A 19,108-nucleotide genomic window follows, 5' to 3' on the forward strand; every position below is an offset into this window, starting at 1 on the left:
GGTGTTTCCATGCATCTGTGATCCTTGCCCATCTAGATGCCAGAAGTCATATGTCATAGAAGTTTCAAGGGGTTGGTTTGCAAGTGCAGAAGGTAATTAAGAAGGCAAATGGAATTTTGTCCTTCATTGTTAGAGGGATGGAGTTTAAAAACAGCGAGATTATGTTGCAGCTGTATAAAGTGCTGGTGAGGCTATACCTGGAGTACTGTGTACAGTTTTGGTCTCCTTACTTGAGGAAAGATATACTGGCACTGGAGTGGGTGCAGAGGAGATTCATTAGGTTGACCCCAGGATTGAGAGGGTTGGCTTATGAGGAGAGACTGAGTAGACTGGGGCTATACTCATTGGAATTCAGAAGAATGAGGAGAGATCGTATAGAAACATAAGATTATGAAGGGAATAGGTAAGATAGAAGCAGGGAAGTTGTTTCCACTGGCGGGTGAAACTAGAACTAGTGGGCATATCCTCAAAATAAGGGGGAGCAGATTTAGGACTGAGCTGAGGAGGAACTTCTTCACACAAAGGGTTGTGAATCTGTGGAATTCCCTGCCCAATGAAACACTTGAGGCTAACTCGTTGAATGTTTTTAAGGCAAGGATAGATAAATTTTTGAACAGTAAAGGAATTAAGGGTTATGGTGAGTGGGTGGGTAAGCGGAGCTGAGTCCACAAAAAGATCAGCCATGATCTTATTGAATGGCGGAGCAGGTTCGAGGGGCCAGATGGCCTAATCCTGCTCCTAGTTCTTATGTTTGGGAGGTTCTGTCAAAGGAGAACTGGCAAGTTGCTGCAGTGTACAGTACAGGCAGCTCTCATTGTGCACCAAAGGTGGAGGGATTGAATGTTTGAAGTGATTGTTGAGGTGCTGATCAAGTGTGCTTTGCCCTGGATTGTGTCAAGCATCCTCTGTTGTTGGAGCTACACTTACCCAGGCAACTGGAAAGTATTCCATCACACTGACTAGTGCCTTGCAGGCGGTGGACAGGCTTTGAGAAGTCAGGAGGTAAGCTACCTGCTGCGGAATTCCCTGTCTCTGACTTGCTTTTGTAACCAGTATATGGCTGGTCCAGTTTGGTTCCTGCTCAATGGATGACTTTCACTCTGTATCTCTTATGGGGAGGAATAGTCAGTGCAAATGTTAACTGAAGTGTTACCGATGGAAGTTCTGGCGTGAAGATTGCGGCTCCGTACTGAGTGGTGTGCTGTTGGAGAGGTAGTACTGAGAGAGCACCACATTGTCTTTCAGATAAACCAAACTGCAATTGTCATTTTACGTGGATCCTGAAGAACAGGAAAGTCCTCCCCAATGTCTTTGGTCAATCATTATAGAAACATAAAAGATAGGAACAGGAGGAGGCAATCTGGCCCTTCGATCCTGCTCTGTCATTCATTCCAATCATAGCTGATCGTCCAACTCAGCAGCTTAATCCTGCTTTCTCCCCATAACCTTTGATCCCATTCATCCCAAATGCCATATCCAGCTGCCTGTTAAAAAAAATTGAATGTTTTGGCATTGACTACTTCCTGTGGCAATGAACTCCACAGGCTCAACACTCTGGGTGAAGAAATGTCTCCTCATCTCTGTCCTATCCTGTACCTTGAGATTGTGCCCTTGGTTCTGGATACTCCCAGCATTGGGAATATCCTTCCTGCATCTACCCTGTCAAGCCCTGTTAGAATTGTATAATCCTCTAGAGATCCCTTCCTCATTTGTCTGAACTCCAGTGAAAACAATCTTAACATAGTCAGTCTCTCCTCCTACATTAGTTGTGCCATCCCTGGAATCAGCCTGGTGAACCTTCGCTGCACTCCCTTGACGTCAAGAACATCCTTCCTCAGAAAAGGAGAGCAAAACTGCACACAGTACTCTTGGTGTGGCCTCACCAATGCCCTGTGTAATTGCAGCAACGCGTCCCTACTCCTGTACTCAATCTCTTGCAATGACCGCCAACATGCCATCTGCCACCTTTAACTATTTGCATGCTTACCTTCAGCAACTGGTGTACAAGGACACCCAGGTCCCACTGCGCACACTCCTGTCCCAATTTATCTCAGCCATAATCTCTGAAAAAGATGAATTGCCTAATCATGATCATAGAAGTCATAGAATCCCTGCAGTCCAGAAAGAGGCCATTTGGCCTATTGAGTCTACACTGACCACAATCCCACCCAGGCCCTACCCCCATATCCCCTACACATTTACCCATTAATTCCTCTAACCTATGCATCTCAGGACTCTAAGGGGCAATTTTTTTTTTTAGCATGGCCAATCAACCTAACCCATTCATCTTTGGAGTATGGGAGGAAACCGGAGCACCTGGAGGAAACCCGTGCAGACACGAGGAGAATGTGCAAACTCCACACAGACAGTGACCCAAGCCGGGAATCGAACCCAGGTCCCTGGAGCTGTGAAGCGACAGTGCTAACCGCTGTGCTACCCGTTGTGATCACGTGACTGTGCAGGAGCGAGCTGCTCCTCCATTGGCCACAGAGGGTTTTGGGATATCCTGAGGTGTCAAAAGGTGCTGTGAAAATGCAGGCTCTTGTTTTGGGACTTTGGGTTGAGGGCAGGATTACACGTTGTGATAATGCCTCCCAGGCTGGAACAGCGACAATTCTTCGATCAAGCTTTTGATCATCTGATCTATTATCGCCTTATGTAGCTCAGAGGCATACTGTGTTTAAAAATGTCCTTGTGAAGTGTCACGGGATATTTTATTATTTTAAAGACGCTTTATTAATATAAATTGTCATTTTGTAATCCATTCTGACTGATTAGAATAATGAAGCGACAACAGCCCGTGGCTCCGTACACCAGTCAGAGTATGGGAAGAGGACACAAAGTTTAATGAAGGAGGGAAATGTATGTTCGGTGTCATTATTTTGTTCTGTGTGTTGAAATGGGACACGGCCTCTCTGTTTCAGAGCTGTCTCCGCACTGACTGGGTCACTCGATGCCAGGAACGAGCTGCGCAGCGATGGAACTAAAGGTTTGGGTGGACGGAGTCCAGCGTGTGGTGTGTGGAGTCACTGAGGAGACTACCTGTCAGGATGTGGTGATCGCCCTGGCACAGGCCATAGGTGAGTGCCCAGATTAACTGGGATGGAACAGCGCCGCGGGTTTGGGATGGAGGTGGTGGATGGGGGAATTACGATGAGGCAATGGGGATGAGGGGATGGAGATAGGGGACTGGGGTAAGATGAGTTTTGAATTCAATAGAAGGGGTTGCACTGGGGCAGTAGGATGGAGAGTTTGGATTCGATAAGACAGTGACTCTGGTACCATTACTACCAACTCTGCCACTGGAACAGACTGTCGTTTGGGTGAGTAACGGCTGAAATTTTACTGCCCCTCTTGCCATGGGAATCGGAGCCAGCAGGAGGGCAGAACGAAGAAAATTACAGCACAGGCCCTTCGGCCCTCCAAGCCTGCTCCGACCCTGCTGCCCGACCGAACTAAAACTTCCTATCCTTCCAAGGACCGTATCCCTCTATTCCCATCCTATTCGTGTAATTGTCCAGATGTCCCTTAAAGCTCACTGTCATATCCGCTTCCACTACCTCTCCTAGCAGCGAGTTCTGGCCACCCACCACCCTCTGTGTAAAAAAAAACTTGCCTCGTACATCTCCTTTAAACCTTGCCCCTCACACCTTAAACCTATGCCCACTACTAATTGATTCTCCCACCCTAGGAAAAAGCTTCTGACTATCCACTCTGTCTATGCCCCTCATAAGACTTCTATCAGATCGCCCCTCAACCTCTGTTGCTCCAGTGAGAGCAAATCGAGTCTCTCTAACCTCTCCTCATAGCTAATGCCCTCCATACCAGGCAACATCCTGGTAAATCCACTTTCGGGGCAGGCTCGAGGGGCTAGATAGCCTACGCCAGCTCCTGTTCCTTGTGTTCTTGCATTCCTCCGGGTGGGCTTTTATGGTTTCGGGACAAGGAAATCCTACCCACTGATTCGGATGTTAGAATGCTCAAATCGGAAACAGGTCAGGGGTCAAGAAGGGTGTAGTGTGGGGTCACGAGGTCAGGAAGGGTGTAGTGAGCGAGCGATGGGCCGCAACTCGACAACTATGAAAGGAGGTCTCTTGAGTGTCCCTGATTTTAATGGCTCCGTCATTGACAGCCATACCTTCAGCTGCCTGGATCCCAAGCTCTGGAATTCTCTCTGTGAACCACTCTGTTTGACAACACTGCCCATTCCGAGACATTGTACCCTGTTAAATATGCAGAATGAAGGCACACTATTATTTCTATTGGCTGCTGCTTCACGTACTTCTTATTACCACATCGGTGGGGAAAAATAGACTATTGTTCAAATATAAAAACAGAAAATGCTGGAAAGACTCAGCAGGTCTGGCAGCATCTGTAGAGAGAGAGGGAGTTAACACTACAAGAACATAAGAAATAGGAGCAGGAGTAGGCCATCTAGCCCTTCGAGCCTGCCCCGCCATTCAATAAGATCATAGCTGATCTGAAGTGGATCAGTTCCACTTTCCCGCTTTCTCCCCATAACCCTTAATCCCCTTGCCTACCAAAAACCTATCTACCCGTGTCTTAAATATATTTAGCGAGGCAGCCTCCACCACTTCAACGGGCAGAGAATTCCAGAGATTCACCACCCTTTGAGTGAAGAAGTTCCTCCTCAACTCCGTTCTAAACTGCACACCCCCTCCCCCTTATCTTGAGGCTGTGCCCTCTAGTCCTGCTGTCCTTTCTGAGCGGGAAGAACCTCTCTACCTCTACCCTATCCATCCCCTTCATCATCTTGTACGTCTCTATAAGATCCCCCCTCATCCTTCTAAACTCTGAGTACAATCCCAGTCTATTCAGCCTCTCTTCATAGTCCAACCCCCTCAACTCCAGTATCAGCCTAGTGAACCTCCTCTGCACTCCCTCCAAGAGGCCAAAATATCCTTGCACAAGTGCGGCGACCAAAACTGCACACAGTACTCCAGCTGCGGCCTCACCAATACCCTGTATAGTTGCAGCAAGTTGTTGCTGAGACTTTCCAGTATTTTCTGTTTAAATTTCAGCATCTGCAGTATTTTGCCTCATTATCCGGATACGGTGTCAATTCCTTCCACTTACTCAGAGGGAAGATTCCTCACACCCTCTATGGATGGGTGTGTGAGGTTTGTATGGAGTGTGGGTCAGAGGCTGCTGGCCTCACCCACCCCCACACTCTCAGAATCTAGCTCCTCGGTAATGGAGAGACAGATACGTTATCACTCAGCAATTCAACACTTAGAATCATAGACCCCAAAGAGAAAATGCTGGAAAATCTCAGCGGGTCTGGCAGCAGGTGGAAGGAGAGAAAAAGAGATGACGTTTCCAGTCCAGATGATTTTTTTAGCCAAAGCTAAAAGGTGTAGAAAGTGGGAGATACCGGGAGACTGGAGAAACAGCATCTCGTCTTCCAGATAGACACTTTACAGGTCCCAACATCAAATTCAACAACTTCAGAGGATTTGCTCCATCCCACCTCCACCCCCTTTTTGTTTTAATTCTATTTTATTTAATTTTTTTTTTACTGTTCTCTACCTTTTTTTTTAATTTGTTTTTTGTCTTTCTTCATTTTTCTTGCCCCTACCTTATCGTCCTTCCCTTCCCTTTTCTCCCCCTCCTTTCTACATTCTACCTCTGTCACATCTCTCCTCCCCCCCTCTCCCCGCCACCCCCCCCCAATCTTCATCTGTCAGTTTACAGCTTCTCTGCCGTTTGGCCATTCACACCTTTTTATTCTCTCTGTGGACAGCCATTAGCAGCCTTTTCCCCTGGTTTCTGTGACTATGGCTCATCTTTCACTCCCTCTCCCTGCAGTTTTGACAAAGTGTTGTCCGGACTCGAAACATCAGCTCTTTTCTCTCCTTCCAGATGCTGCCAGACCTGCTGAGATTTTCCAGCATTTTCTCTTTTTTTGGTTTCAGATTCCAATAATTTGCTTTTATTTAGAAACATAGAATCCCTACAGTGCAGAAGGAGGCCATTCAAGTCTGCACCAACTCTCTGACAGAGTATTTTACCCAAGCCCTATCTCCATGACCCCATGTATTTCCCTCAGTAACCCTCCAATCCACACATCCTGAGACACTAAGGGGCAATTTACCATGGCCAATCCACTTAGCACACACACCTTTGGACTGTGGGAGGAAACTGGAACATCCAGGAGGAAAACCCACACAAACAGGGGAGAACGTGCTGACTTTGCTCAGACACAGTAGCCCCAAGGCCAGAATCGAACCCAGGTGCCTAGCGCTCTGAGACAGCAGTGCTAACCACTGTGCCACCGCGCTGCTCTTAGGGACTCTGGGTTAGCTTAAAAATCAGGTACTGTGATGTTCATGTTGGGCATTCGTTTAACTTTGTGGTTTGAAACCAGGCAGCTGAAGGGTCATCCATGGATAGTGGAGGTGTTAAAATCAGGGAAGCTGAGGAGGCTGGAATTCATGAGGTGCCGTTACTGTGAGGGTTGTGGAACTGGAGGAGGTTGCAGAGATAGTGAGGCCATGGATTAGTAAAGTTAAGCCTGTAACTGTGGTAGAAAACCGCTTGTGTGATCTTGCAATTCTGGTGGACGTGCTATCCGTGGATGTTGGGTGTTAGTCCTGCCTAAGGCCCTGCGAGACCAGTGTTAATGATTCAATTCTTTAAGCCACAGAAGTGAAGTTTGTTGAATGATTCTGTTAGCTGGTCTCTGAAGATGTGATATCAGGACATTGAGTAGCCTTGCTGATTGTGCTACATTCAACCAATTTTACTGTCATATTTGTGACTATTCTCACATAGCAAGAGAACATTTCACCAGGAGAGAAAAAGACAAGGCAGGAGAATGATAAGCACTGGGTCACAAATCAGAAGCCAGCAAATACTTCAACTCTGAACCGAGCTCCCTAGAGTCACCCAGTCAGTCAGTTAGAAAAGATCTCAATCTTGGATTTTAAGATCATTTGTCACTCTTGGGATGTGAGCATCGCTGGCAAAGCCCATGTTTATTTTCCATCTGTTGTGTATTTGAGAAGCTCCCATTAGAATGAATGACTTGCTGGGTGTGTTCAGAGGGAAGTTAAGAGCCCATGATGTTGGCGTGGGATTGGAGTTACATATCATAGAATCCTTACAGCGTAGAAGGAGGCCATTCAGCCCATTTAGTCTGCGTTGACATCCGGGACATGGTAGGTTTTGTTCCTTAAAGGACATTAGTCAGCCCGTTGGGTGGAGGGCAGCAAGATTAAATGATAAAGCGCTGATGGCCCTTGGGAGGGTGCAGCAGAGATTTACCAGAATGGTCTGAGGATGAGATATTTTAGCCTCGAGATTAGATTGGAGAAGCTGGGCTTCTGCTTGGAGCAAAGGGAGATTTAATAGAGGGGTACAAGATTGTTAAAAGTTTGGGTAAAGTAGACCAGGAAAAGCTGTTACCATTGGCCATGGTACAAGGACTAGGGGACACAGTTCAGATTTTGGGCAGGGGATGAAAGGGGGATGTGAGGGAGAACTATGCTGCACAGTGGGTGGTAATAACCTGAAAGAAAGTCAGGAGGCTGCTGGAAGCAGACACAGTGAGTGATTTCAGAAGAAAATTGGATGGGCAGTGGAAGGAGATGAACTAGCAGGCTCTGGGGATAGAGTGGGGGAATGGATTGCCCTACAGCAATGGGTTCAATGGACTGTAAGACCCTGTGAACACTAGTCAGTAAATCTGCTCTTGACCCTTGCTGCTGTGAGGAGAACAATCCACACCTTTATTTCCTGGAGACTTTGTGCTTGTTGCTGGAGGAAGGCTCTCTGCCGCCCTCTACTTGCACTGTTAACAACATTGATTTGAACTCTGACATTTGACCCTTGCTCCCCTTTGCAGGTCAGACCGGCCGCTACGTGTTGATTCAGAAACTGCGCGATAGCGAACACCAGCTTCTGGCCAATGAGTGCCCGCTGCAACTGTTGGCCAAGTGTGGGCAGTACGCCAATGACGTTCGATTTCTATTACGCCGCACAGGCTCCACTCACTCCGAGAGATCGATCTCGAGCAACGGGGCCCAAACTCCGGAACCTTCCCTCAGCCGGACTGCCCTGTTCCCTGCTAACCCCACCAATCCCGAGCTCCCAAAACGGCGCGAGCCGAAGAAATCCCTGACCTTCACAGGGGGGGCGCTGGGAGCTCCCAATCTCGCTGTCCAGAACAAATGGCGGGGCAAGAAGCTCAGCGACGCGGAGGGCCAAGACAAGGTCTCCAAGTCTCCAGCGAGCAAGGAAGATCTCTTTAAACTGATACTAATTCAGCAGGAGAAGCTGAACTCTGTCTCTGCCCAACATGAATCCTTCGACTGCCAGATAAAATCCTGGGAACAGCCCGGCATTCCGGACTTTGAGAAGCAGCTGGTGCAGCTGGAGCAGGCGATCCGGAGGAACGAGGAGGAACTGGAGGAGGAGCAGTTCTGGGAGCGGGAGCTGCAGCTGGAGAAGGAGCGAGAGAAGGAGCTGCAGAGACACCTGAACAAACTGAAGCAAAGCTTCAGGGACAACATGCAGAGGCTGCACGAGATTAGCAACAGGACTGCCCTCTTGGACAGGGAGATCCTGCAGGAGGAGGCCGAAAGGGTGCGGAGGCTGAAAACCTCTCACAGGGCAAATCACACCAACACGAGGGAGGCCATCGACCGAGTGAGGGCCGAGATCGAAGCAAAAACCCAGCAGAACCAGCAAATACAGACATCCATCTCTGAAGTAGGGAGGACGTTAGAGGAAGCAGACAGAAGATTACAGGTGAGATTAATCCTGTAGGGGCATAGTGCTTAGAATCATACACTGCAGAAGGAGGCCATTCAGTCCATCATGCCTATGCCATCTTTCTGAAAGCTATACAATTAGTCACACTTGACCTACTTTTTCCAACAGCCCTCTTATATGCTTCGCTCCGAATAGTTATCCATTTGGAACTTATTACTGAATTTGCTGCCAATACCCTTTCAGGGAATGCATTCCAGATCACAACTTGCTGCGTTTTATATAGAAAAGTTTCTTTAGAACTCCTACTCTGAACTTTTCCCAATTACCTGAAATCTGTGACCTCTGATTTCTCTTCCCCACATCACCGCCCCCCCCCCCCCCCCACCAAGCCACCCTCCCCCACCCCAGCCACTGGAAACAGTTTCTCTTTAGTCACTCTATCCAATTAGGCCATTCAGCCCATTGAACCTGCTCCGCCATTCAATCATGGCCCGTGTGATTGTCATCCCTGTTCTCCTGCCTTCTCCCCGTAACCCTTGATCCCCTTATTAATCAAGAAGCTATCTATCTCTGTTTTCAAGACCCTCAGTGACTGGGCCTCCACCACCCTCTGGCTGAAGAAATTCCTCCTCATCTCAGTTTTGAAGGAGTGTCCCTTTTACTCAGATTGTGCCCTCTAGTTCTAGTCTCTCCCACGAGTGGAAGCATCCACTCCACAATTATTCATTAAATCTCCCCTTTGTGCTGTAAGGAAAACCACCCAAGTCTCTTCAGTTCATGTGAAGTCCCTTTATCCCTGGTTCTGTCCCAGTAAATCTCCGTTCCCTTTCCATGGCCTTCCTAACACCATCCATGATACTCCGGAGTTTTATCAAGGTTTAGGGTTGATGAATGCACCCTCTCAGTTTAAATTTTGGGCAGGTGAATGAAGTTTAGATAGGGATCAGCCACGAAACATCAGACCAGGAGGAGGCCATTCAGCCCGTTTGGGCCCATTCCATCATTCAGTTAGATCATGGCCAGTCTGTATTTTAACTCCATTTACCCACCTTGGTTCCTTCAATACCCTTTACCAACCAAAAATCCATCAATCTCAGTTTTAAAACTTTCAATCGATCTCCAACCTCAACAGGGTTCTGAGGGAGAAAGTTGTAGATTTACACCATGTGATGAAGTGCTTCCTGACATTGCTTAGATATCGAGCCGGGATTTTCAGGTGCGCTATCCTCTTGTTCCGGACGCTCTCAGCAGAGGAAACAGTTCCTCTCTGCAAATCCTGCTGATTCCTTTACTTATCATGAACAGTTTGATTGGAACACCCCTAAACCTTCTAGGCCCAACAGAATGCAACCTATAACCCATGATTTCCTCATGTTCAGATGGGAGCGGAGATTGTGGAGTAGTGGCAGTGTCACTGGACTAGTCCAGAAGACCAGACAACACCGGTTCAAATCCCACCAAGGCAGCTGGTGGAATTTGGCTTCAATTGGTAAAATCTGGAATTGAAAGCTAATTTCAGTAATGGCAACCATGACAACTATCATTCTTTGTTTAAAAATTCCCACCTGGTTCACTAATGTCCATCAGGGAAGAAGTTCTGCCATCCTTGGCTGTTTTTTATAATTAATTTATAGGATGTGTGTGTTATTGGCTGGGCCAGCATTCATTGCCCATCCCAGTTGCCCTTCAGAAGGTGGTGGGGAGCTGCTGCCTTGAACCACTGCAGTTCCTGAGGTACAGATACACCCGCAGTGCTGTTAGAGAGTGAATTCCAGGATTTAGATCCAACAACAGTGAAGGAATCGCGATTATTTCCAAGTCAGGACGGTGAACGGCCTGCGAGGGAACATCCAGGCGGTTGTGTAGTCTTGTCCTTGCAGATAGTAGTGATCATGGGTTAGGAAGGTATTGCCTAAGGACTTAGTGAATTCCTGCAGTGCATCTTGTAGATAGTACACACAGTTGCTGCTGTTTGTCTTAGGTGGAGGGGTAGCAATCATAGGATCCTAACAGTGCAGACGGAGGCCATTCGGGCCATCGAATCTGCACCGATCACAGTCTCACCTAGGCCATCTTCCTATAACCCAGTATTTACCCTCACTAGCACCACCATCTCCCCGACACTAAGGGGAAATTTAGCATGGCCACAATCCACCTAACCCGCGTGTCTTTGGATTGTGGGAGGAAACCCATGCAGACACGGGGAGAATGTGTAAACTCCACACAGACAGTAACCTGAGACCGGAATCAAACCCGGATCCCTGGTGCTGTCAGGCAGCAGTGCTAACCACCGTGCCACCCATATATCAGTCGGGCTGCTTTGTCCTGGATGGTGTCAAGCTTTTTGAGTGATTGGGCCTATCTGTGACTCCAGACCCACAACAATGTAGTTTGACTCTTATGTTGCCCATCCCTATTTGCCTTCAGAGGACACTTAGCAGAGAATAAAATAAAACATTGACTGCAGATTGGGTGGGAATTTCCCAGTCTCAATGGTCTGTCAAAATTGTCTGTCCCTCTGGCATCGATTCCCGTGGTGGACAGGACTGGAAAACGTACGTGGTTATGAAGGACTGAACGGCATCCTCCAGTTACTAACCTATACCTTGGATCCTTGATATTGAAATTGAGGCATGCACTCCAGTAGTCAGAATTGCTATCTCCTCCCCTTTAAACACCGTTGGGAGGTGCTGACTTCTGAATGATATGTGAATGCAGTCTCAGATTGATGTGGAGCGTGCACTATTTCCAAAAAGAGCAGCAGAGTTCTCCATGGAGTATCCATCAATATTTATCACTCAAACCGAATGTCAGGTCATTCTGATTCTGTTAGTGGAATCTGTGTGTGTAAAAATTCACTCTTGCACTTCCTGATTTTGATTTGATTTATTGTCATGTATTGATATACAATGTAAAGCATTGTTTCTTGCATACTATACAGACAAAGCATACCGTTCATAGGGAAGGAAAGGAGAGGGTGCAGAATGTAGTGTTACAGTCATAGCTAGGGGGTAGAGAAAGATCAACTTATAACACTGACTATACTTCAAAAGTACTTTGGCTGAAAAATACTTCAGGATATCCTGAGGTTGTGAAAGATTCAATATAAAAGCAAGTTTTCATTTTTTCTCTCTGACAGCGCGGCGCTCCCTCAGCGCTGACCCAGTGACAGTGCAGCACTCCCTCAGCGCTGACCCAGTGACAGTGCAGCGCTCCCTCAGCGCTGACCCAGTGACGGTGCAGCGCTCCCTCAGCGCTGACCCAGTGACGGTGCAGCGCTCCCTCAGCGCTGACCCAGTGACAGTGCAGCGCTCCCTCAGCGCTGACCCAGTGACGGTGCAGCACTCCCTCGGCGCTGACCCACTGACAGTGCAGCACTCCCTCGGCGCTGACCCAGTGACAGTGCAGCGCTCCCTCAGCACTGACCCAGTGACGGTGCAGCACTCCCTCGGCGCTGACCCAGTGACGGTGCAGCACTCCCTCAGCACTGACCCAGTGACGGTGCAGCACTCCCTCAGCACTGACCCAGTGACAGTGCAGCACTCCCTCAGCACTGACCCAGTGACAGTGCAGCACTCCCTCAGCACTGACCCAGTGACGGTGCAGCGCTCCCTCAGCACTGACCCAGTGACGGTGCAGCACTCCCTCGGCGCTGACCCTCCGACAGTGCAGCACTCCCTCAGCACTGACCCAGTGACAGTGCAGCACTCCCTCAGCACTGACCCTCTGACAGTGCAGCACTCCCTCAGCACTGACCCTCTGACAGTGCAGCACTCCCTCAGCACTGACCCTCTGACAGTGCAGCACTCCCTCAGCACTGACCCTCTGACAGTGCAGCACTCCCTCAGCACTGACCCAGTGACAGTGCAGCACTCCCTCAGCACTGACCCAGTGACAGTGCAGCACTCCCTCAGTACTGACCCTCTGACAGTGCAGCACTCCCTCAGCACTGACCCTCTGACAGTGCAGCACTCCCTCAGCACTGACCCAGTGACAGTGCAGCACTCCCTCAGCACTGACCCAGTGACAGTGCAGCACTCCCTCAGTACTGACCCAGTGACAGTGCAGCACTCCCTCAGCACTGACCCAGTGACGGCGCAGCGCTCCCTCAGCACTGACCCAGTGACAGTGCAGCGCTCCCTCAGCACTGACCCAGTGACGGCGCAGCGCTCCCTCAGCACTGACCCAGTGACGGTGCAGCACTCCCTCGGCGCTGACCCAGTGATGGAAATACCTTCAGCTCCCTGGCTCTAAAGCTCTGGAATCCTCACCCCTAAACCTGTATCCCTCTCTTCACTGTAAACTGCTCCTTAAAACACACCTCTCTAACCAAACATATGGCCACTTGTGTGATGACGGTTTGTGTTTTTGTCCCGTAAAGCTGCTGAGGATGTGTCTAGGGCGGTGGATAGAGGAGAGCCGGTGGATGTGGTCTTTCTGGATTTTCAGAAGGCGTTTGACAAAGTACCTCACAAGAGGTTATTGCAGAAGGTCGAGGGACATGGAGTTGGGGGTAGGGTGTTAGCGTGGATAGAGGATTGGTTGTCAAATAGGAGGCAGAGAGTGGGGGTCAGTGGGTGCTATTCGGATTGGCGGATGGTGACTAGTGGAGTGCCCCAGGGGTCGGCGCTGGGGCCTCAGCTATTTACCATTTATATAGATGATCTGGAGGAGGGAACTGAGTGTATGGTGTCGAAATTTGCTGATGACACCAAGATTGGGGGAACGGCAAATTGCGTGGAGGGTGTGGAGAGTCTGCAGAAGGATCTAGATAGGCTGGGCGAATGGGCCAGGAAATGGCAAATGGAATTTAATGTTGGCAAGTGTGAGGTGGTCCACTTTGGTAGGAAGAATGGTAGGAATGACTATTACTTACGTGGCGAAAAACTGCAGCAGGCGACGGTGCAGAGGGACCTCGGGGTCCTTGTGCATGAGTCGCAAAAACCCAGCTTGCAGGTGCAGCAGGTGGTCAGGAAGGCAAATGGGATGCTGGCCTTCATAGCGAGGGGGATTGAATATAAAAGTAGGGAGGTCTTGCTGCAGCTGTATAGGGCATTGGTGAGGCCGCAGCTGGAGTACTGTGTGCAGTTTTGGGCGCCGCACCTGCGCAAGGATATTTTGGCCCTGGAGGGAGTGCAGAGGAGGTTTACTAGGCTGATACCGGAGTTGAGGGGATTGAGCTATGAGGAGAGGCTGAATAAACTAGGCTTGTACTCGTTAGAGTTTAGAAGAATGAGGGGAGATCTCATTGAGACGTATAAGATGATGAATGGGATGGATAGGATAGAGGTGGAAAGACTCTTCCCGCTCAAAAAAGACAATAGGACTAGGGGGCACAGCCTCAAGATAAAGGGGAGGCGGTTTAGAACGGAGTTGAGGAGGAACTTCTTCACTCAAAGGGTGGTGAATCTCTGGAATTCTCTGCCCGTTGAAGTGGTGGAGGCTGCCTCGCTAAATATTTTTAAGAAGCGGGTTGATGGGTTCTTGATAAGAGAGGGGATTAAGGGTTATGGGGAGAGGGCTGGAAAGTGGAACTGAGCCACAACAGATCAGCCATGATCTTATTGAATGGCGGGGCAGGCTCAAAGGGCTAGATGGCCTACTCCTGCTCCTATTTCTTATGTTCTTATGTTCTTATGTGTGTTTTATTAAGTCAATCTTGCTTCAGAAGTATAAGTTGCTGTTGTTTTGCTGTTTGTGGGAGATGATGTGCACATGTTGGGCTGCAAAAACATAACTGCAAAAGTAACTACTGTTCAAAAGCATCTCATAGGGCGTCCGAAAGCACTTTACAGCCAAAGGTCATGAAAGGTCCGACAGAATGTCTTCCAGTTATCAGTACAACCACTACTCCATCCGATCTCAAACATGCAGCTCTGGTGCCACCCTGTGGCGAACTCAAACCATTGCTCAATTTAATTGGGGCATTTGCATGTTCCCAGATTGTTGTCCTGCATCTGTTTATTCAGGTGTCACAAGGGGTGATGGTTGGTTTAGGGATCAATTTTGGGAAATTAGTAGAGCCTGTATAAAATAAAGTTTGTTTATTAGTGTCACAAGTAGGCTTACATTAACACTGAAATGAAGTTACTGTGAAAATCCCCTAGTTGCCACACTCTAGCGCCTGTTCGGGTACACTGAGGGAGAATTTAGCATGGTCAATGCACCCAACCAGCACATCTCTCAGACTATGGGTGGAAACCAGAGCACCCAGAGGAAACCCCCGCAGACACGTGCAGACTTCACACAGACAGTGACACAAGCCGGGAATCAAATCTGCATTCCTGGCACTGTGAGGCAGCAGTGCTAACCAGTGTACCACTGTGCCACCAGACTACATTTAAGGATATTTAAGGACAGGGGTGAAAAAAACCTTTTCAGCTGATTAGAGAGGTTTGTAAAGGGTGGGTCATGTCTGAGAAGGCTGACTGATTTTTGTTATTGTTTTGATGAGGAAGACAGAGGAATGTGGATGCTTGTTATTTCTACAGAGTTCCAGAGAGCATTTGATAAAGTTGGTTAAAATTAAAGATCATGGATTATTGACTTGGTCAGGAAATTGGCTGAGTGGCAGAATAAGTTAAAGTTTATTCAATTAGTGTCACAAGTAGGCTCATTTAACACTGCAATGAAGTTCCTGTGGTCACATTCCGCCACATAGTCGCCACACTCCGGAGGCTGTTTGGGGACACTGAGGGAGAATTTAGCACGGCCAACGCACCCTAACCAGCACGTCTTTCAGACTGTGGGAGGAAACCCATGCAGGCACAAGAAGAATGTGCAGTCTCCACACAGACAGTGACCCAAGCCAGGAATCGAACCTGGGTCCCTGGCACTATGAGGCAGCAGTGCTAACCACTGTGCCACTGCAGGAATAATGGCAGATAGGAACAACATGACCAGCATGTCCCACACTATATAACAAGCCTCCAACTATTCACCATATCTATTGCAGACCTCAATTATGGGATATGTACTAGATTGCCAAGGTTACAAAAGAATATCATGAGCATTGTAAATGGAAGCATGAAATTACAAAGTGAAAATGATAATTGCTGAAAAAAAAGACCTGTCAAAACTTTTTGTCTTGCACTCATCAGAACACTTGGAAAGAATATCAACGTAAAGGGACTAGGGATGGCAGATTTAAAACAGAGGTGAGGAGAAATTACTTCTTTCAAAGGACCATGAGTCTGTGGAATTCATTACCCAGAGCGCAGTGGATACAGGGACTTTAAGGAAGAGGTGGATGGAATTTTAGTAAGGGGTTAGAAAGCGATGGTGAAGGGGCAGGAAAATGGAGCTGAGGCTGAGATGAGATCAGTCGGTTGAGGGGTTAAACTGCCGACTCAGCTCTTATGTAACTGATGGGATTGATAAAGGGAAACTATTTCTGCTGAGTTGTGTAGTCTCGGACTAGGAAGCAGACTCTAATTTTAGAGTCAGAGTTCTGGTGAAAGAAATTCAGAAATACTTGCGTGCACACACACAAGGTGACAGAAGTTTGAATCTTTCAAACAGAAATATTGTTAGAAGAATTATGAATTCTGAATTGGAGATGTGGTGGATTTTTGTAATCTGAAGGGATGGGGGTGTAACGACAGGTCACAGATCAGCCATCATCTCATTGAGTGGCAGAATATAATGGGGCTGTTTCCTGTCCCCGTGTTCCCCTCTGTTACACCCAGTGCTCCCTCAGTACTGACCCTCTGACAGTGCAGCACTCCCTCAGTACTGACCCCCAGACAGTGCAGCACTCCCTCAGTACTGACCCTCTGACAGTGCAGCACTCCCTCAGCACTGACCCCCTGACAGTGCAGCACTCCCTCAGTACTGACCCTCTGACAGTGCAGCGCTCCCTCAGTACTGACTCTCTGACAGTGCAGCGCTCCCTCAGTACTGTCCATCTTGACAGCGCCGCGCTCCCTCAGTACTGACCCTCTGACAGTGCAGCACTCCCTCAGTACTGACCCTCTGACAGTGCAGCACTCACTGACCCTCTGACAGTGCAGCATTCCCTCAGTACTGACCCTCTGACAGTGCAGCACTCCCTCAGTACTGACTCTCTGACAGTGCAGCGGTCCCTCAGTACTGTCCATCTTGACAGCGCCGCGCTCCCTCAGTACTGACCCTCTGACAGTGCAGCACTCCCTCAGCACCGACCCCCTGGCAGCGCCGCGCTCCCTCAGCACCGACCCCCTGGCAGTGCCGCGCTCCCTCAGCACTGAGCCTCTGGTGGCGCTGCGCTCCCTCAGCATTTCATGGGCAATGTCAGCCTGAATTACTTGTTCAATTCTCTGCGATGCAAGTTCAGTTTTCAGATACTGAAGTAACCATCCTCCTTGCATGCTGGACACTGGGCAATGTGCACTCAACCATTCTCCATATGCCCAAAGCACACTTTGTGTTGCTGCTTTACTCATTATGATGGATTTGGGATGAGTGTTGCTGCTCCTGTGGAGTCCAGTTAAGAGGAGGGATTGAGGACAGAATTAGCCAGGAGTGTACATGGTGGGCTCGTCAGTGCATTCCTGCCTCTGAGCAGGATCTAGGATAGAATCATAGAATCTTACAGTGCAGAAAGAGGCCATTCGGCCCATCAAGACTGCATTGACCACAATCCCACCCAGGCCCTATCCCCAAAACCCTGTGCATTTACCCAGCGAGCCCCCCTAAAACTAAGGGACAATTTAGCATGGCCAATCAACCTAATCTGCACATCTTTGGAACGTGGGAGGAAACCCACATAGATTTGGGGAGAACATGCAGACTCCACACAGACAGTGAACCAAGCCGGGAATCGAACCCAGGTCCCTGACGCTGTGAGGCAGCAGTGCTAACCACTGTGCCATCGTGCTGCCCATCACGACATCTACTTGTGTGCCTTTTTGTTTTCTGTCCTTTGTTTCTGAATGAGAGTTGTGTTTTTAGGCCAAAACACAGGAGCTGGAGGAGTTGAATAAAGAGCTGAGACAGTGCAACTTACAGCAATTTATCCAGCAAACCGGCAGTGCGGGAACGCAGATCAGAAACGAAGAGGAGACAACGACGGAGGAAGCAAACCAGCCGCCTGCTCACTGCAATGGAGGTGAGGAACTAATCATCATCACCATAGCACCCAAACCCCACTTGGAGCCCCTCCCAGCCCAGTCAAACAACCAACAGGTACTGCCTCAGGGGGAGACAGTGGTGTAGTGTTATTGTCACTGGACTAGTAATCTAGGGACACAGGGTAATGCTCTCCAGACCCGGGTTCGAATCCCACCGCGCCAGATGGTGACATTTGAATTCAATAAAAATCTGGAATTAAGAATCTTCTGATGGCCATGAAATCATTGTCGTTAAAACCCATCTGGTTCAGTAATGTCCTTTCAGGGAGGGAAATCTGCTGTCCTTACCTGGCCTGGCCTACATGTGACTCCAGAGCCACAGCAATGTGGTTGACTCTCAATACCCTCAGGTAACTGGGGATGGGCATTAAATGTTGGCCCAGCCAGCCACACCCATGTCCCATGACCAAATACTAAAACACATTCATGTGATGGGAGGAACAGAGGCACCAAACAGGCATCAGGGAAGGGGAGTCACAGAGAGAGAGCTATACAAGACCATTCCCAACCAGAGAAATCCATTCGGCACCTTGGATAGAGTGCAATGACTTCAGTCATGTGGATAGACTGGAGAAGCTGGGGCAAAGAAAAGACAAGGGGAGATGTGATTGAGATGTTCAAAAGCATTTCATTATATCAGAGTACAACAGTGCCACTAACTTGTGGACCGATGTATGACAGTGACACTGACTCACTGATCTGCACATGACGGTGACCCTCGGTAACGTGTGTGATGGTAACACTGACTCACTAACCTGCACAACACGCAGTGACATGCGTGTGACGGTGACACGGAGCGACGTGTGTGTGAGGTTCCAAACCCATTTTATTTAATTCTATTTTTACAGATGCTCACATTTCAGATTTTGACTCTCCGCCGCGACAGACAGCGAAACAGTTCCTGGGGAACCCGCGGAACCTCCAGAACCCTCTGGTGTCGAGCCTGAACCCGGAAGGTGTGTTTGTTTGAACTGAGTGTATGCCTCGTGCTAACGACACTAGCCTTTGGCAATGGGGCCGGTTAACGCACAGCAACTGCACCTTTGAGATGGTCAATGTCGGAACAAACTCCAGCTTTCCAGTTTGAGAATGAGATACACATACCCCTCTGTGTATATATAGTACCTGGTTGCTGGTGTAGTATCTGCATGAGCCATGGTAACCATACTCACACTCTCTCTCTCTCTCTCTCCTCTTGTGTTCTCTTTTTATTTGATGCTATGCATCAACTTGCAATTAACTGCGAATGACACAGAATAAGT

At 48.6% G+C, this 19,108-nt stretch overlaps 1 protein-coding gene across 3 annotated transcripts in view; it reads left to right on the forward strand.

Moving 5' to 3' along the window:
* Positions 1 to 19,108, forward strand: part of LOC145343774 (ras association domain-containing protein 8-like) — an 85,749-nt gene that overhangs the window by 64,216 nt on the left and 2,425 nt on the right. For 2 of the 3 annotated variants that reach the window (XM_080190096.1, XM_080190095.1), the window contains exons 2-6: positions 2,925 to 3,080; positions 7,868 to 8,772; positions 15,837 to 15,893; positions 17,668 to 17,824; positions 18,695 to 18,802. In XM_080190096.1, the coding sequence (XP_080046222.1) occupies positions 2,954 to 3,080; positions 7,868 to 8,772; positions 15,837 to 15,893; positions 17,668 to 17,824; positions 18,695 to 18,802 (1,354 nt within the window). In that variant the 5' untranslated portion in view covers positions 2,925 to 2,953. The remainder of the gene's footprint in view (positions 1 to 2,924; positions 3,081 to 7,867; positions 8,773 to 15,836; positions 15,894 to 17,667; positions 17,825 to 18,694; positions 18,803 to 19,108) is intronic. The other variant, XM_080190097.1, reaches the window with a different exon arrangement.

Source organism: Carcharhinus amblyrhynchos, chromosome 6 (assembly GCF_965287045.1).
Source record: "Carcharhinus amblyrhynchos chromosome 6, sCarAmb.v2.hapA, whole genome shotgun sequence".
Classification (NCBI taxonomy): Eukaryota; Metazoa; Chordata; class Chondrichthyes; order Carcharhiniformes; family Carcharhinidae; genus Carcharhinus; species Carcharhinus amblyrhynchos.